Below are 14,826 nucleotides of genomic sequence, written 5' to 3'. Positions count from 1 at the left end.
ATGCTTTTAATATATTATAGATTTATGTGGTAGTAAATTATTTTATTATTTTTTCTCGAAAACCTAACGTGAGGGAGGCCATTGGAATGTCCATAATCGAAGTATTTTTCTTCTTCAACAGTCAATTTTTTAACGCAAAATAGTTACAAAATTTACACAAATATTAGCAATATTTAAAGTAATAAAGCTAGAACAAAATAGTATGAATTTAAAACAAAAAAAGGTAACTAAAGTGGTCCCACAATTTTGAAAAACTTGTACTCTAATTAAATTAAATTAGAATAGAAAAATATATTTTTTCTTTTTCCAAAAAAAAAACCTTACTGAAAGTAGGCACATCCATGGACTGATAGCTACCTCAAACTCTAACTCTCTCTTATATAATATAATTAGGGCGTCAAAATGAACCCAAATATAGGTAATTCGTTTAATTCCCTCAATTTTTTATGGATTGGACTCAAGATAATTTGTATTGAGTTCAATCTCAACCATTTAAGTCTTAACCCATTTTAAAAAAACTTCAATCGAGTCCAACTTAATATCCAATTTCAACCCGTTTTAAGGCTCTTTATTTGCTGGTGTAATATATGTTCTCATATTAAATGTATGAATTACTCTCTATTTTATATCTTTTAGGATTAATCTATCCATTTATAAAAAAATAATTTTATTTTCTTGAGTTGAAATTCAAATTGTGATTATAAAAGGTTAATAATAATATGTTAAAATTATTGAAATTAAGCGGGTTAAATTTGGCAGGTCATGATCCAATTCAAATTTTAGCCCAATTGTGTCCAATCCATTTAAGTCCAAAGTAAATTTAGGCGGGTCATGACCCAATCCAATTTTTATTTCAATCCATTTTAATATTCTCAATTTCAACTCAATCCGCCCATTTGACACCCCTAAATATAATAATAAGAGATAATAACTTTGATTTTTGACGTGAAGTTAAAAGATGCGTGTAATATATGAATATTCTTAAATTGAGTTTTTGACCAAAATCATTCTTAAACTATACTCCAAGCTTAGATTACATTCTTAAAATATTATTCTTAGCAGAAAACATCATTTAAGTATTTAAAATACAAGCTCTAAGTTTGATGTATAGTTTAAAAATATTTTTGACCAAAAACTCTTCTTAAATCTTAGAATTTTAAGTAGCCTTTTTGCTATAGATTTAAATATTTTTTGTTTAGAATTTATGAAATTGAAAATACACTTTTGTTTTTAAGTATACTTTTTATAAAATGGACAAATTAGAGATGGACAAATGGAGTATTAATTAAATAAGACAAAGTTAAAAGAGTTACTCTGATAAGGTAGGTAGAAAAGGGAAAGCATGATGCCAAATACACAAAATGCTGTTTAGCTCATATGAATGTCATTTGGCACATTAACAGTGTAGTTGGTCACTAGTTATTAGCCGTTTCAATTAACCTATTTTCAAGTAACTCGTAAGTTAAAAAAAAAAAAAAGTATGAAGGCCAACTTTTTTTGACTTATAAGATATTTTTAATTTATAAATTAATTAAAATAAATTTATTTAAATAAATCCAATTATTTATTGAAATTTATTTTAAATACAAAATGACTTTTAAATTGAGCATTCAAATAATAAAAAAAAAATCCAAAACAATTTATAAACACCTCATAAGAAAATACAAACGGCCTCTATCTCTACACCTCTAATTTATCTTCAACAACTCCCACTAACTTGGCACAGCGAAACCATGGCAGTTGGCAGACTTGCTACTTTACTCTCTCGTTCTCTCCGTCTTCCTTCTGCTTCTGCTCCTCTAGGTTGCTTCCTCTTTTAATCTGTACTATTTGCCAAGTTTCTTTTTTTCTCTTTTTTAAAGCTTGTATCTTTGACCATGATGGTAAAGATTGGTTCTTTAATGTTGGGTTTGGCTCTGATTAACTGAAAAGGGAAAGAAGGGTGGTTCTTGAGGTAGATGTACTTGTTTGAGTCTGAAATCAATTGATGTTGATGCAGGGTGAATAACTTGGTACTTTTACCTTTTTCCTTTCTTCAAGTATGTTAAGCTTTTATTGCTGGGAGGTTGAATTAATTGAAGCCTAAAAAGGGTATTTAATGAACTACTACTGTTTAGTCATCGTTATGATGGAAACTAGGTAGTTGAAGAGAATTAAATTCTTCTGTTTTTCTTTTCTTAGTTACTTTTAAGGGGGGACAGGGAATTTGACATGTTTTATCCTCGTTCCCAAATTACCATGAAATTTAATGCAGCAGAGGCTTGTGGGCACACCTTATAGTACATCTAGTGCACAATTTTCATGATTGTTTCTAGTACATCTGTTATGAAATTGATGCATAATGATTTCTCCAAATGGAATAAAATACAATGATTAGTACAAAAGCTTATGGTTTTTAATTAACTGAAATCATCAGGAAGGAGCCATGGTGTGGCAAGGCACATCAACAGGTTTAGTACAGCTGCAGCTGTTGAGGAATTAATCACTCCACCTGTTCAAGTTAATTACACCAAGCTCCTAATCAATGGGCAATTTGTTGATTCTGCATCTGGTAAGTGTTTGGTACGAATTTCAACTCATTATTTTTTTAATTACTAGCTATGCTGCTAGTGATTAAACTTGGATATGTATATATTTTGTAGGAAAAACATTCCCAACTTTGGATCCAAGAACTGGGGAAGTCATTGCAAATGTTGCTGAAGGTGATCTCGAAGATATTAATCGCGCTGTGGCTGCTGCTCGCAAGGCATTTGATGAGGGACCCTGGCCCCGAATGAGTGCTTATGTAAGCTTGATAGCTTTATCTCTACTTTGTCATTTGCTTTGATGCTGCTCAATTTGTTAACTATGGGTTTCTAGAAGACTTTTTGCTGTTGTATCATACCTCCTTATCTCTGTGGGGGTGGTTCTTCAGGAAAGGTCACGGATAATGCTAAAGTTTGCTGATTTGGTGGAGAAACACAATGATGAGATTGCAGCTTTAGAAACTTGGGATAATGGCAAGCCTTATTTGCAGGCTGCCCAAGCTGAAGTACCTTCTTTTGTGCGACTATTTCGGTATTATGCTGGTAATGACACATTTCAGACAAGGAATTTAATTAAACTTTGCTAGTTATTAATACAGTTCAAGATTCCGTGTGTATGTACATATCTTTTGAAATTTTGCTTTCTCGAAACAACATAGGTTGGGCGGATAAAATCCATGGTCTAACCGTTCCAGCTGATGGGCCACACCATGTTCAAATTTTACATGAACCAATTGGTGTTGCTGGTCAAATAATTCCATGGAACTTTCCCCTTCTTATGATGGCCTGGAAAGTTGGGCCTGCCCTAGCATGCGGTAACACTATTGTCCTGAAGACTGCAGAGCAAACTCCACTGACTGCTCTTTATGTTGCAAACTTATTCCACGAGGTTGGTTCATGTACAGTATATTAGATCTGAGGTATAAGTCCTACATTGCATAAATTACTCAGCAATAGCATAGGAAAATAATTGTTCCCATTTTTTATGAGTCTTCATCCTTCAAGATGTTTGAACTGGACAGGTTACTTGAAAAAGAGTCCTGTTCTTCTTGCAAGATTAAGTGACCCTTCACTCCATGTATCTGACATATGGCCATTTGACTTTTAACAGGCTGGTCTTCCTCCAGGTGTTCTAAATATTGTTTCTGGTTTCGGACCAACTGCTGGTGCAGCACTTGCTAGTCATATGGATGTGGACAAGGTCAATGAGAAACTCTTCTCCGTTTATTCTTGGAGAGGAAAAATAACTTTTCTCTGTTTTTTGAATTATGTACCACTATTATATATATAAGAGATCATTTTGTTTTTGCAACTACATATTTTCCTGGAATAAGAAAGGATGAAGGGGACTTAACTTACTTTTTGATTACATACGTGATGTCAAATTCAGACAGAATGTTTAACCATCTTGCCAACCTTCTGATTCCGTTAAGGCAGGTTTCTCTAATGCCTATAATCAAGCAAAGAAGCAAGACAATTATCTTTCTAGGGGATCTTTGCTTATCTAGCCCGAGATGATAAAGAGAGAGCTTCATCTATGCTGGATTGATGGACCTCTGATTTGATTTTTATCTGGATAATATGTAATGCATATTTGATTGACATTTTGACTCCCCTAACATTTTTCCTTTTCATTCTTGCAGCTTGCTTTCACTGGATCAACGAAAACTGGACAAACAGTTCTTCAACTGGCTGCCAAAAGCAATCTGAAATCAGTTACCCTCGAACTAGGAGGGAAATCACCTTTCATTATATGCGAGGATGCTGACGTTGATCATGCCGTTGAGCTAGCACATTTTGCACTCTTCTTTAATCAGGTCAGGCAGATTCTTCTAAAATTAAGTAATCATAATTGAGCACATGATTAAAGTTCTGTGTGTCTGTAGGGCCAATGTTGTTGTGCTGGTTCCCGTACCTATGTGCATGAACGAGTATATGATGAATTTATAGAGAAGGCAAAGGCACGTGCAATGAGACGTGTAGTTGGTGATCCCTTCAAGAAAGGTGTTGAACAAGGTCCTCAGGTACCCCCTCTCTTTCTCTTTCTCTCTCTCTCTTCTTGTCCCATTATGTTTGTGTTCTGTTTTCACATTTGACATTTCTCTGCATTTTCCGACGTAAAGTTGGGCCCTAAACTGATTCGTAAAGAATCTATTCTGTTCCCAATTTCAACACACTGCCTTGTGGTATGTTGTCTGTCTCTCCTCATTCATCAAGTGAAAAACAGTCCTCCCAAGAGGCTCTTTTTCTTGTTCGTCATGTGACAACTCGATTTGGTAATGAGCTCCTGAAATGCAAGAATCTAAATTGTCTACTTCCACATAAGGTTTTCTAAAGTATCTTTCTCCTAAGTGACAAAATTTAGTAAATGACTTAGCATATAACTTGAAGTTTCATGTTCTGAAGCTAATATCATATCTACAATTTACATCATAGATCGACTCAGAGCAATTTAAGAAGATTCTTAGGTACATAAGAGAAGGCCGTGACAGCTCTGCTACCCTTGAATGTGGTGGTGATAGATATGGCTCCAAAGGCTACTTTATTCAGCCCACTGTGTTCTCAGATGTCAAGGTATATGCTTGATTCCTTCTTCTCTAAAGTCCTTGAATAATGTTTCGAAAATTCCTTGAGAAAGTAAGTTGACATAATCTTTGACACTTGGTTGAATCAGGAGGACATGTCGATAGCACAGGATGAGATTTTTGGCCCAGTGCAGTGTGTCTTCAAATTCAAGTAAGTTATGATATGATCCTTTTGTGGCAAAAGGGTTATTTGAAAATTATGCTCCCTTTTGTGGCTGAAAGTTGCTAATCTTGACATAAGCTTCGCGTTCTAAGCACATTTATGCAGTGTTTTACTAGTTACATTTCTGCTCAACTTAAAATTTCTAGTGTCTACTCTACTAGGAATTTAACTTTGTTTATTGTCACCGGTCCCTCTTAACTGTTTGTATTCGCTGGAAAGTTTGATCTAATATATGTTTTAAGGACACAACTTTTTGTCTTATCTACTCTATTGCCAGGGATATTGATGAAGTGATCAAGAGGGCGAACAACACGCGCTATGGTCTAGCAGCAGGAGTTTTCACAAAGAACATCGACTCAGCAAACACCTTGACCCGAGGACTGAGAGCTGGAACGGTGTGGATTAACTGCTATGATGTATTTGATGCTGGGATTCCGTTTGGAGGGTACAAGATGAGTGGCATGGGCCGGGAAAAGGGTATTTACAGCCTTAACAACTACTTACAGGTGAAGGCTGTTGTTACTCCATTGAAGAATCCGGCGTGGATATAGATTTCCCACCCTTGATGTTAAATAATAGTACTGTTTTTGTAAAATGGTGCACATGGTTGTTTACATGACATTGTTGTTATCAATTAATAAACTCTTCAGATTGTTCATTTTATTGTTCTCGTGTAGGAAAACATTAATTTCCCTCTATTGGATGCCCTTTAAAGATCATCAATGTTGGATATAAACCACAAATATCCCTGCTTCATGTGGTCACATAGCATTAATATATTCTTCAGAAGTAAAATGATTAAATTGGGGACAATTACGGATGACATCATTTTATAGTTAAAATTTAGGTTCGGTCATTTAGAGGCCTTAGTGTGATCTGACTTGACCCTTGTTATTTTAATGTCATATTTAATATTTAGAGTTGCCTAGATTTGGTATCAATCTCGTGGCCCAAAGGCAAAACAGTATTTTACCCTATATGTCAAGTCAAATGTTGCGAGTTAGGTAGGATATGTTTTCTTGTAGTGTCATCCCTATTTCATGTAACGCTACATGTTAAATCACAAGCATGAATTTTACCGAAGGGATTGAAATTTTTTATCTATAGTCTTAACGAAGGTGGTTCCAGCCATGTTCAAGTTGATTTATCAGTGAGAGAACCCTTGTTTAAATTCCCCTTTCTCAAAGTCTCTCCCCGTGTTATTCTCCACTTTCAAATTATTTATCGTGATTTTCAAAAATAATTATCTTAAATTATTTGTTATTTTAGAAGTTCAACATATAATAAATTATTTTTTTTCATTTTACCTATGAGTAATTGTTTTTGAAAACTACAAACACCTCTGGATGAAATTATCAATTGTAGATAACACATAAATAGAATAAATATTAAATGAAAAGGGATTAATATATTTTAAGACATAATAAAGGTTAAATAGTAAAAAAAATATTCCTAATTGATGTTATTTAAGAGACGTGTAAAAAAAAGGAGAAATAATTTGAGACGGAAGAAGTAGTCTTCTTCTTTTTTTGTTTTTTATTTAATGTTCGATATACTTTTTGAAAGTTCAATATTATGGTATTCGCAGCTTATTAAAAAAACACTCTTTACCAACATTTTCTATTTTCAAGGGTCAAAACTCAGCCTTTTGATCAAAGATGGAAATATTATATCCATTTCGCGGTAACATTCAATGGTATAACTAATCAAGTATACCATTTATTATAATTATAGGACATAACATATACTGGTATAATTTTGACAGCTTGCGACGAGATAGGTGACCTAATTTTATTTAAAAAGGTCGATGTCCTTGAAGAAAGACATACTATATACTAGTAGCTATCAATAAAATAGTTGCTTCAAAGTAAATAAAAACCAACAACGCTAATGACAATCTCCTATACATCACTCTTTCTAATAATCATTTTCATTTGTATTATTCATATCCAAGGGCGACGCTTTCACATTAAGTATTCTTATTATTAGTATTAGTAATAGGGGAGTGGGTGAGGTTGGGGGGTCATTGTAACCCTCTTTTTCGTTGTTGGTATCAACAACAATAATATACTCAATGAAATCTTATAAAGTGAAGTTTGACGAGAGTAAAGTATGCGCTGGTCTTACCATTTTCTCTCCCAAAAAAACCCTCGATTCAAGCAAATCAAAGGAAAAACATGACACCTAATATCAAAACAGGCAGAGCACATATGCAAGGAACCGTAATAACAATTAGGCGTGGACACCTAAACATAGTAAACCACAGATAAAATCATACATCAAAAGTCAAAAACGACATGAATACGCTAATACTAAGACCAACATGGAGCTCTATATTCCCACCCAAACAATGACACAAATAGGTTAGTAATAAGACAATTTTTAATTACCTACTAATTTTTATTCTTATCCGCGATCGGCATACCTTTTTATATACCAATAAGCTAGTATATATATGTTAAATTATATTTTTTATGTATGACTTTTTGCATATGTTTAATTTTCTATATTTTAAATTATTTTAGTGAAAAATAAATAACAACTACACAATAAAATAATTTAGGTGCATACAAGTTTACTCGAATGTCTTTTAAAAATAAATCAGTCTTTATTAGTACGTAATTTTGCTTGATTGACCTTCCTCCACTGATGAGAATACAGCTTGATATCTGTATTTTTCATGCTTATATTAATTTATATGTGGTGATAATAGATTCATGAATTAGTTAAATTAAAGACGTGTTATTACCAAATTATAAAGAGAGATTAAGCGCGTTAGATTAGTCATTTCTTGATTGGTCCACGTTAATCCTTTCCTATAGTTGCCGTCAACCTTAATTTCATACGTTACTAATTAATAAAAGGATTACTTAGAGTTTAAAACCCTAAATTACGTCCATTTCAGTGGCATCACATTCATGAATCATAATACTTGTTAACTCTTTCTTCGTTCATTCCGAGGAACTTCCTTAATTTGTTTTACATAAAATATGCTTAATTAAGATGGATAATTATATGCTAATGCTTTCTCTGATCTGGCAGGCTTAGGGATGTTCACAATTTTGATTAAAATCAAAATCAAATCGAAAATTTAATCAAATCGAATAAAAAAATCGATATTTGATTTGATTTGGTTTGATTTGGCTTTAAATTTGAAAAACCGATAATATTTGGTTTGGTTATGGTTATGGTAAAAAATAATCGAACCAAACCGATAATTATATACATAAAATTTATAATTATTTATATGTATAATATTAGCTTTTCATAAATAATTAAAGATATTTTATACCTTTTAATTATTAATTTAAGATGGTCGAAGTAATTTTGATTATATTATGGATTATCTAGTTAGTTCAGTTTAAATATGTAATTTTTTCATTTTAATAGACAAAGTTGTTTGTATTTTGGAACATCTGTTTGACTTGTTCTTTTAAATCTAAATTGCGTTGCAAGTTTGGTCCACCTGATTTGCCATCAGCATGTTTTTCCCTCAATATGCAGCAAAGTTCGCCCTTGTAGTCCGTGAGGAAAAAAGAGCTTCATAAGAAATTTGAAGAATGTAGAGAGAGAATATTTGAATTGTCTTGACTAGTCATAAATCGAAAAATTGAACCAAACCGACAATAACCAAACCGGTGATTATTATTTTACTTGATTTGATTATGATTTTAGATATTTAAAAACTGATTAAATTGATTTGATTATGATTTTAATCAATAACCGATCCAAATCGAATCATAAACACCCTAGTAGGCTTATATTGGTCATGCAACTAATTAATGGATGGAGAAGAAAAGAAGATGTGGGGTTGCTCTTTGACTAATCTCATATAACTCGACCTTCCAAAATATTTAAAATAATACTCTTCAACTCTAAAGTCTAAACGCAATAAGTTAGAAAAAAAAAACTATTTTATTTAGGTCGAGCACGCAATATTTTTATGAGCGATGTCAACATTTAAAGAAGTGGACAAATTAGTAAATCACTATATATAATAATGTAAGCGATGACATTTATACCAAGTGATTTCGTTTTATTTATTATTTATATGTACCTACATATCTAATAAAACCTTTCACGGAGCAGCGTCTCATAACACCACTTGGTGCAACTGCAAGGTATATCCACAAGAGTTGTGTACGTGGTGTAATTATTTTCTAACCAAAGAAGAGAATTTCTTTTGAACAAGGATAGTTCTGCCCTGTAGCACTATTTTTCTTTAGTGTGAAGTTATTTGTACATTCTAAAAATATACACAAACTTACTTAAGAAGGAAATACACCGCACACCGCTAACATTTGCACATGTATGCCAAATTTATTGTTCTCTCAAGAGTATTGGCATCACAACTTTGTTGCAAAATCAAAGAAAAAAATAGGTTTGGGTGAGTGACACCATTGCATGGCCTGCAATTTGGTACCTTTGAACTGTCAGTGATGGTCACCTAAATGGAGTAGTCCAAATCTTCATGATTAATTCATCATACTACATTCCTGCTTGGAAAGTTCTAGATAAGGCTTCAATGTGGGCTATAGGATATTGACGTTCACATGAAGATTCTTCATTTCTTTAGTGATTTTAGTCTTTTGATATGGCCCTTTGCTCTTGAAACTACATTGTAGAAATTTGATTTATTGGTCATTCAAAACTAAAGAAAGAAAATATCTCTTGTATATATTCTAATTTGTTTGGGAAAAATGGACCACATAGTGTATTTATTTTAAGAAAGAAAAAAGAATTTTTACACATTAAATTAAATATGCACAATATACTGGAAATGTATATTTTGTAAATATAGAATTGAATCATTTTTTACCGATCAGATAAAAAGAAAACAGTGACAAATAAATTGGAATAAGAGGAAATAAACCAAAAGAAATAAAAGAAGAAGATAGAATATGAACATTCAGAGTTTGGACGAGAAAATATTCCTTTATTTTGTATTTATTTTTTGTGAGTATTTGAATTTTGAACTAGGTTTGAATTGTATTAGATATCTAAGATTTCAATTTTGAGCTTTTAAAGTAGGCTATAACGATTAAGATCCTTAATTCACCTAATAATTTGCTCCTCAGAATGTATAACTTTCTATCGCTAATAAGGATTGAAGTCATTCTATCGCACATATATATACCGTGTAATTTCATATTGGATTGACTCAATATTATAATGAGTAGGGAAAATTAAGATCCTTAATTCACCTAATAGTTTGTTTCTTAAAATTTATATTTTTTTACCGCTAATAAAAATTGAAGCCACTCTATCGCTCCATATTGGATGGACTTAATCCTATAATGAATAGAATCATAGGGTATTAATCTAGTGGACTTTTAAATTGGATATAGGTAGCATATAATGCATAAAAAATTCGAATATCCAAAAAGACTTAGTACTAAATCGGACTTTGAGTTGGCTCAAATTAGACTTGATTTGCTTGTTCATGTGTGCTTTTAAAATCAAATTCTTCGTTCCCCATCTTCTTCTTCCAAATTAACTACCGCATAATAAAAACAAAAAAATAAAGTTCACTTCGTAGCTTAAGGCTTAATAAAATTACTATTTCTTCCGTCTCTTTTATGTAACACATTTTTCTTTTTAGTTCATCTAAAAATTTATATTAATATAATTAAAAATAATTTAACATTATAATTTTTATTTTATTCTTGATTGAAATATTTTGCAGTCACACAAATAAATAAGAATTATTTTAAATTATAAAATTTATTTATGTTTTTAAAGCACCTTTTGGGTGAAATGATACCCACAAAAGGAAGTAACATAGTAATAGAGGTGTGTATCGGTCAGTTCGGTTTGATTTTATGTATTATCAATTTAATTTATCGGTTTTTAATTTTTAAATATGCTAAAACGATAACCAAATCAATAATTAAGATACTTGTTATCGATTTTCGGTTTAACCAATTAGAAAAACTTTTAAAACGGATATATGAATTCTGGAGCCGTAGTCGTAGCAATTTGCAAATCCTTGTTGCTGAACCTAAAGTGGCAAAGCCTAAAGGATAAATACTAAAATACTAAATACTAAATAGTATTATATAGTTATTAACTGATTATATATTTATATTAAAACTTTTTATTTGATATTTGTGTATGAATAAACAATTAAAAATTAAATTAGTAAACTATTATAGTCTTAATGAGTTATTGGGTAAAAAACTCAATATTATAAAATCAATATTAAACCGATAACCTAATAATTATTTTTTATAAAATTATTAAATAACTATTAATCCAATAATCTAATAACAATAAATTAATAACACTTTTCTTGATTTGTTTATCATTCGGTTCAGTAACCATTAAGGGGTTCTTATCAGCATCCAATTGCTTCGACTTGTTTCACACTTTCCCCTTAACCCTGGCAACACGTCACCTTCTCTTCCTATCCACGTGGACAGGGAGTCGGCACAGTGGATCCCACCATAATAAGATAAATATCTCAGCCCACCCGCCCCCTTACGGGCAAAACCCAAGGTCCAAGAAACATCAATACCCAATACATACACCACAAGTGTCCAGTACACGTGTCCGTTAATTCAAGTACATTCCACTGTACTGAATCACTCCAGTCAAACAACACCAAAAATTGCTAAGGGGTTGGGATTAGTGCCACGTGTTGTTTAAGATTGTTGGGGCAAAGATTTTCTTATAAATTGAACAACGGTATCCTTAACCGATTCCCATGTCCTAATTCCAAATTGTTAGCATTCTCAAATGAAGAAAACAGAGCACATTTAAAGAACCTTCAAATTTATACCTTAAACAATCAGTTCGTTCGATGATTCAAAGATTTGATCGGAATGATCGCCGGGTTTTGACATTCCCGGCGGTACATCCCTGTGAGGGGATATCTCCGGCTACCCTTTTGAATTCTTTGATTACTCTATCTCGGAACATATGCAATTTCAAATCGAATTTCTTTACAACTCAACGGAGAAATGTTCGCGAAACCATTAGGCAAGTGGGAATCCTCTTGATTTTTTTCGAGGAAATCCGGGATCATCTACCTAGTAATGGAGATTCCATTGTTCTTTGTTTTGCAGAACTCCACACAACATTCCAAAAGATTAAGTTTTTATTAGATGATTGTACGCGTGAGGGGGCGAAAACTTGGATGCTTATGAAATCCCACTCTGCTGCGAGTCAATTTCGAGTTTTGGTTAGAACTGTGGCTACTGCACTTGATGTTCTTCCTTTGAATTCTCTTAACGTTTCCAGAGAAATCAAGGAGTTGGTTCTAATGGTGGCTAATCAAGCACAGAGGGCAAAAATGGAGCAGGAACCAGAAGACGAAGAAGCTGTGAAGAGAGTAATTTTGCTTTTGAACCAATTTGAGAATAAATTTCAGCCTGACCCCTGTGTAATCCAGAAATTTCTCGATTATCTTGATATCACCACATGGGTACAATGTCACCAGGAGATTAAATTCTTGGACGATGAGATTAGTTATGAATGCTCGGAGAATTACGAAAGAGAAGTACCTATGTTGAGCAGTTTAGTAGGATTCTTGAGCTATTGCAGAGGAATTCTCTTTGAGGACTCTGTTTATGGGAACACTGATCAATCAGATGGAACATCCAATCTGGAAACTCTGAGTTGCTTGAATCCTGAGGATTTCAGGTGTCCCATTTCCCTGGAACTCATGACGGATCCAGTGACAGTGTCTACGGGACAAACCTATGATCGCGCTTCGATTCAGAAATGGCTCAAGTCAGGGAACCTCCTCTGTCCCAAAACAGGGGAGACGCTACAGAGCACAGAATTAGTACCTAATTCCTCTCTGCGGAACCTGATACAACAATTCTGTGCTGATAATGGAATATCCCTTGCTAAATCAAGGAAGAAGAATCGCGATATATCGCGAACTATTTTGCCAGGAAATCCAGCAGCTGCTGAAGCAATCAAATTCCTCTCCGAGTTTCTCTCAAGCAGGCTGTATTTTGGTTCTGATCAGCAGAAAACCAAGGCTGCTCATGAAATCCGTTTGCTGGCAAAATCAAATATTTTCAACCGGTCCGTATTAATTGAAGCTGCAACCATCCCAGCACTTTTACAAATGCTTAGTACAAATGATCCATCTATGCAAGAGAATTCAATTTCCGCCTTGCTCAAACTATCAAAACATTCCAATGGAAAGAAAGCGATCATGGAAAATGGGGGTCTGAATTCGGTTCTGGGAGTTCTCAAGAATGGCCTAAAGGTAGAAACAAAGCAAATTGCAGCTGCGATAATCTTTTACATCTCTTCTCCTCGCGAATACCGCAAGGTAATAGGTGAAAATCCAGAAGTATTTCCAGCTTTAGTGGACTTAATCGAATACGGAACAAGTTGTGGCAAAAAGAACGCGATTGTTGCAATATTCGGGCTACTGTTGAGTCACAGGAACCATGAAAGAGCACTTGCAGCTAGAACAGTTCCCGCACTAGTCAATCTTTTAGCATCTTCAGATAAAGTTGAAGTAAACACAGATGCACTCGCGGTTCTAGCTACATTAGCCGAAAGAACAGAAGGGTCTTTCGCGATTTTAGAATCTTCGGCATTACCAGTAATCTTGATTCAATTACAGAACACAACATCTAGAGCGGGAAAAGAGTATTGTGTTTCCATTTTGTTATCGTTATGTGTCAATAGTGGCGCTGAGGTAATAGCTGCTCTGGTAAGAGAAAAGGCGCTTATGCGGCTTCTTTATTCACTTTTAACAGAAGGAACCAACCAAGCAAAGAAGAGGACACAGTCTCTTATCAAGATTCTACAGAAATTTTGTGAAACAAGCACTTCTAGGTTTGTGAGTGAAGTTCCACAAGAACAATTTATTGATGTAAGGTGAAAGGTCGAAAGATTTAATTTTTGAATCATCTGATTCTCCATGTAAATATATATATAGAGTCCTGAATCCTGATAGTGGTAGTTACTTGTGTCATGCTTAGCTCACTTTTTTTCCAGGAGCTAAATGCAGTTTAGGCCATTGGATTTGGGAACTTATACTTTGAATAAATTGGTATACAATTCTTTGTTGTGTGATTTTTATCTTGTATGATAACCAAACGAGGCAAGATCAGTGGCAAGACATCAATGGTAGTTAATGTTGTTCTTCCTCATGTAGTAGATAGATACTTTTGTTGTGCACAATCACTAGAAAAAAGATTGGATCATCAAAATATTTGTTCTGATTTTGGTCAGCTAACTAGGAGGCGGTTTATTTGATATAGAAGGTGCACTTATCGCCAGTCAATGTTTAGTTGATACTTGATACAGAAATGACCAATGAGGATTGATGTATGACCACAAACAGCAAAATATCCTTAAGTAGTAAATACTTTACGAGTATTTACATCAACTTTTTAATTGTGTTAGAAACTATAGGCCTATATATTGCTTACTCTTGCAACTTATTGGTTCCATTGAATCAAATAATTCAAATCTCATTATAACCGACATTTCATTATATATTTTAGAATTAATTTTTCATGTTATATTTTATTTTTCTATAATAACATTGACATTCATTATAGCAATATAATCTTTGTAA

General features: G+C 33.3%; 2 protein-coding genes across 2 annotated transcripts; both read left to right on the top strand.

The window, feature by feature from the left end:
• The first annotated feature begins 1,660 nt into the window (after positions 1-1,660).
• LOC129894284 (benzaldehyde dehydrogenase, mitochondrial-like) lies at positions 1,661-5,936 on the top strand. The gene is made up of 11 exons (XM_055969896.1): positions 1,661-1,803; positions 2,417-2,551; positions 2,643-2,785; positions 2,915-3,068; positions 3,185-3,414; positions 3,637-3,726; positions 4,169-4,342; positions 4,412-4,549; positions 4,962-5,099; positions 5,200-5,261; positions 5,551-5,936. Exons 1-11 carry the CDS (start codon positions 1,734-1,736, stop codon positions 5,822-5,824), a joined length of 1,608 nt encoding a protein of 535 aa, XP_055825871.1. The 5' UTR covers positions 1,661-1,733; the 3' UTR covers positions 5,825-5,936.
• Positions 5,937-11,975: 6,039 nt separating this feature from the next.
• Positions 11,976-14,318, top strand: LOC129896739 (U-box domain-containing protein 19-like). The gene has a single exon (XM_055972702.1). The coding sequence runs from the start codon at positions 12,076-12,078 to the stop codon at positions 14,122-14,124; it is 2,049 nt and encodes a 682-aa protein (XP_055828677.1). The 5' UTR covers positions 11,976-12,075; the 3' UTR covers positions 14,125-14,318.
• The last annotated feature ends 508 nt before the right edge of the window (positions 14,319-14,826 follow it).

This window comes from Solanum dulcamara, chromosome 7 (genome assembly GCF_947179165.1).
Source record: "Solanum dulcamara chromosome 7, daSolDulc1.2, whole genome shotgun sequence".
In the NCBI taxonomy this organism is placed as follows: domain Eukaryota; kingdom Viridiplantae; phylum Streptophyta; class Magnoliopsida; order Solanales; family Solanaceae; genus Solanum; species Solanum dulcamara.
This window is presented reverse-complemented; position numbering and strand designations above follow the sequence as displayed.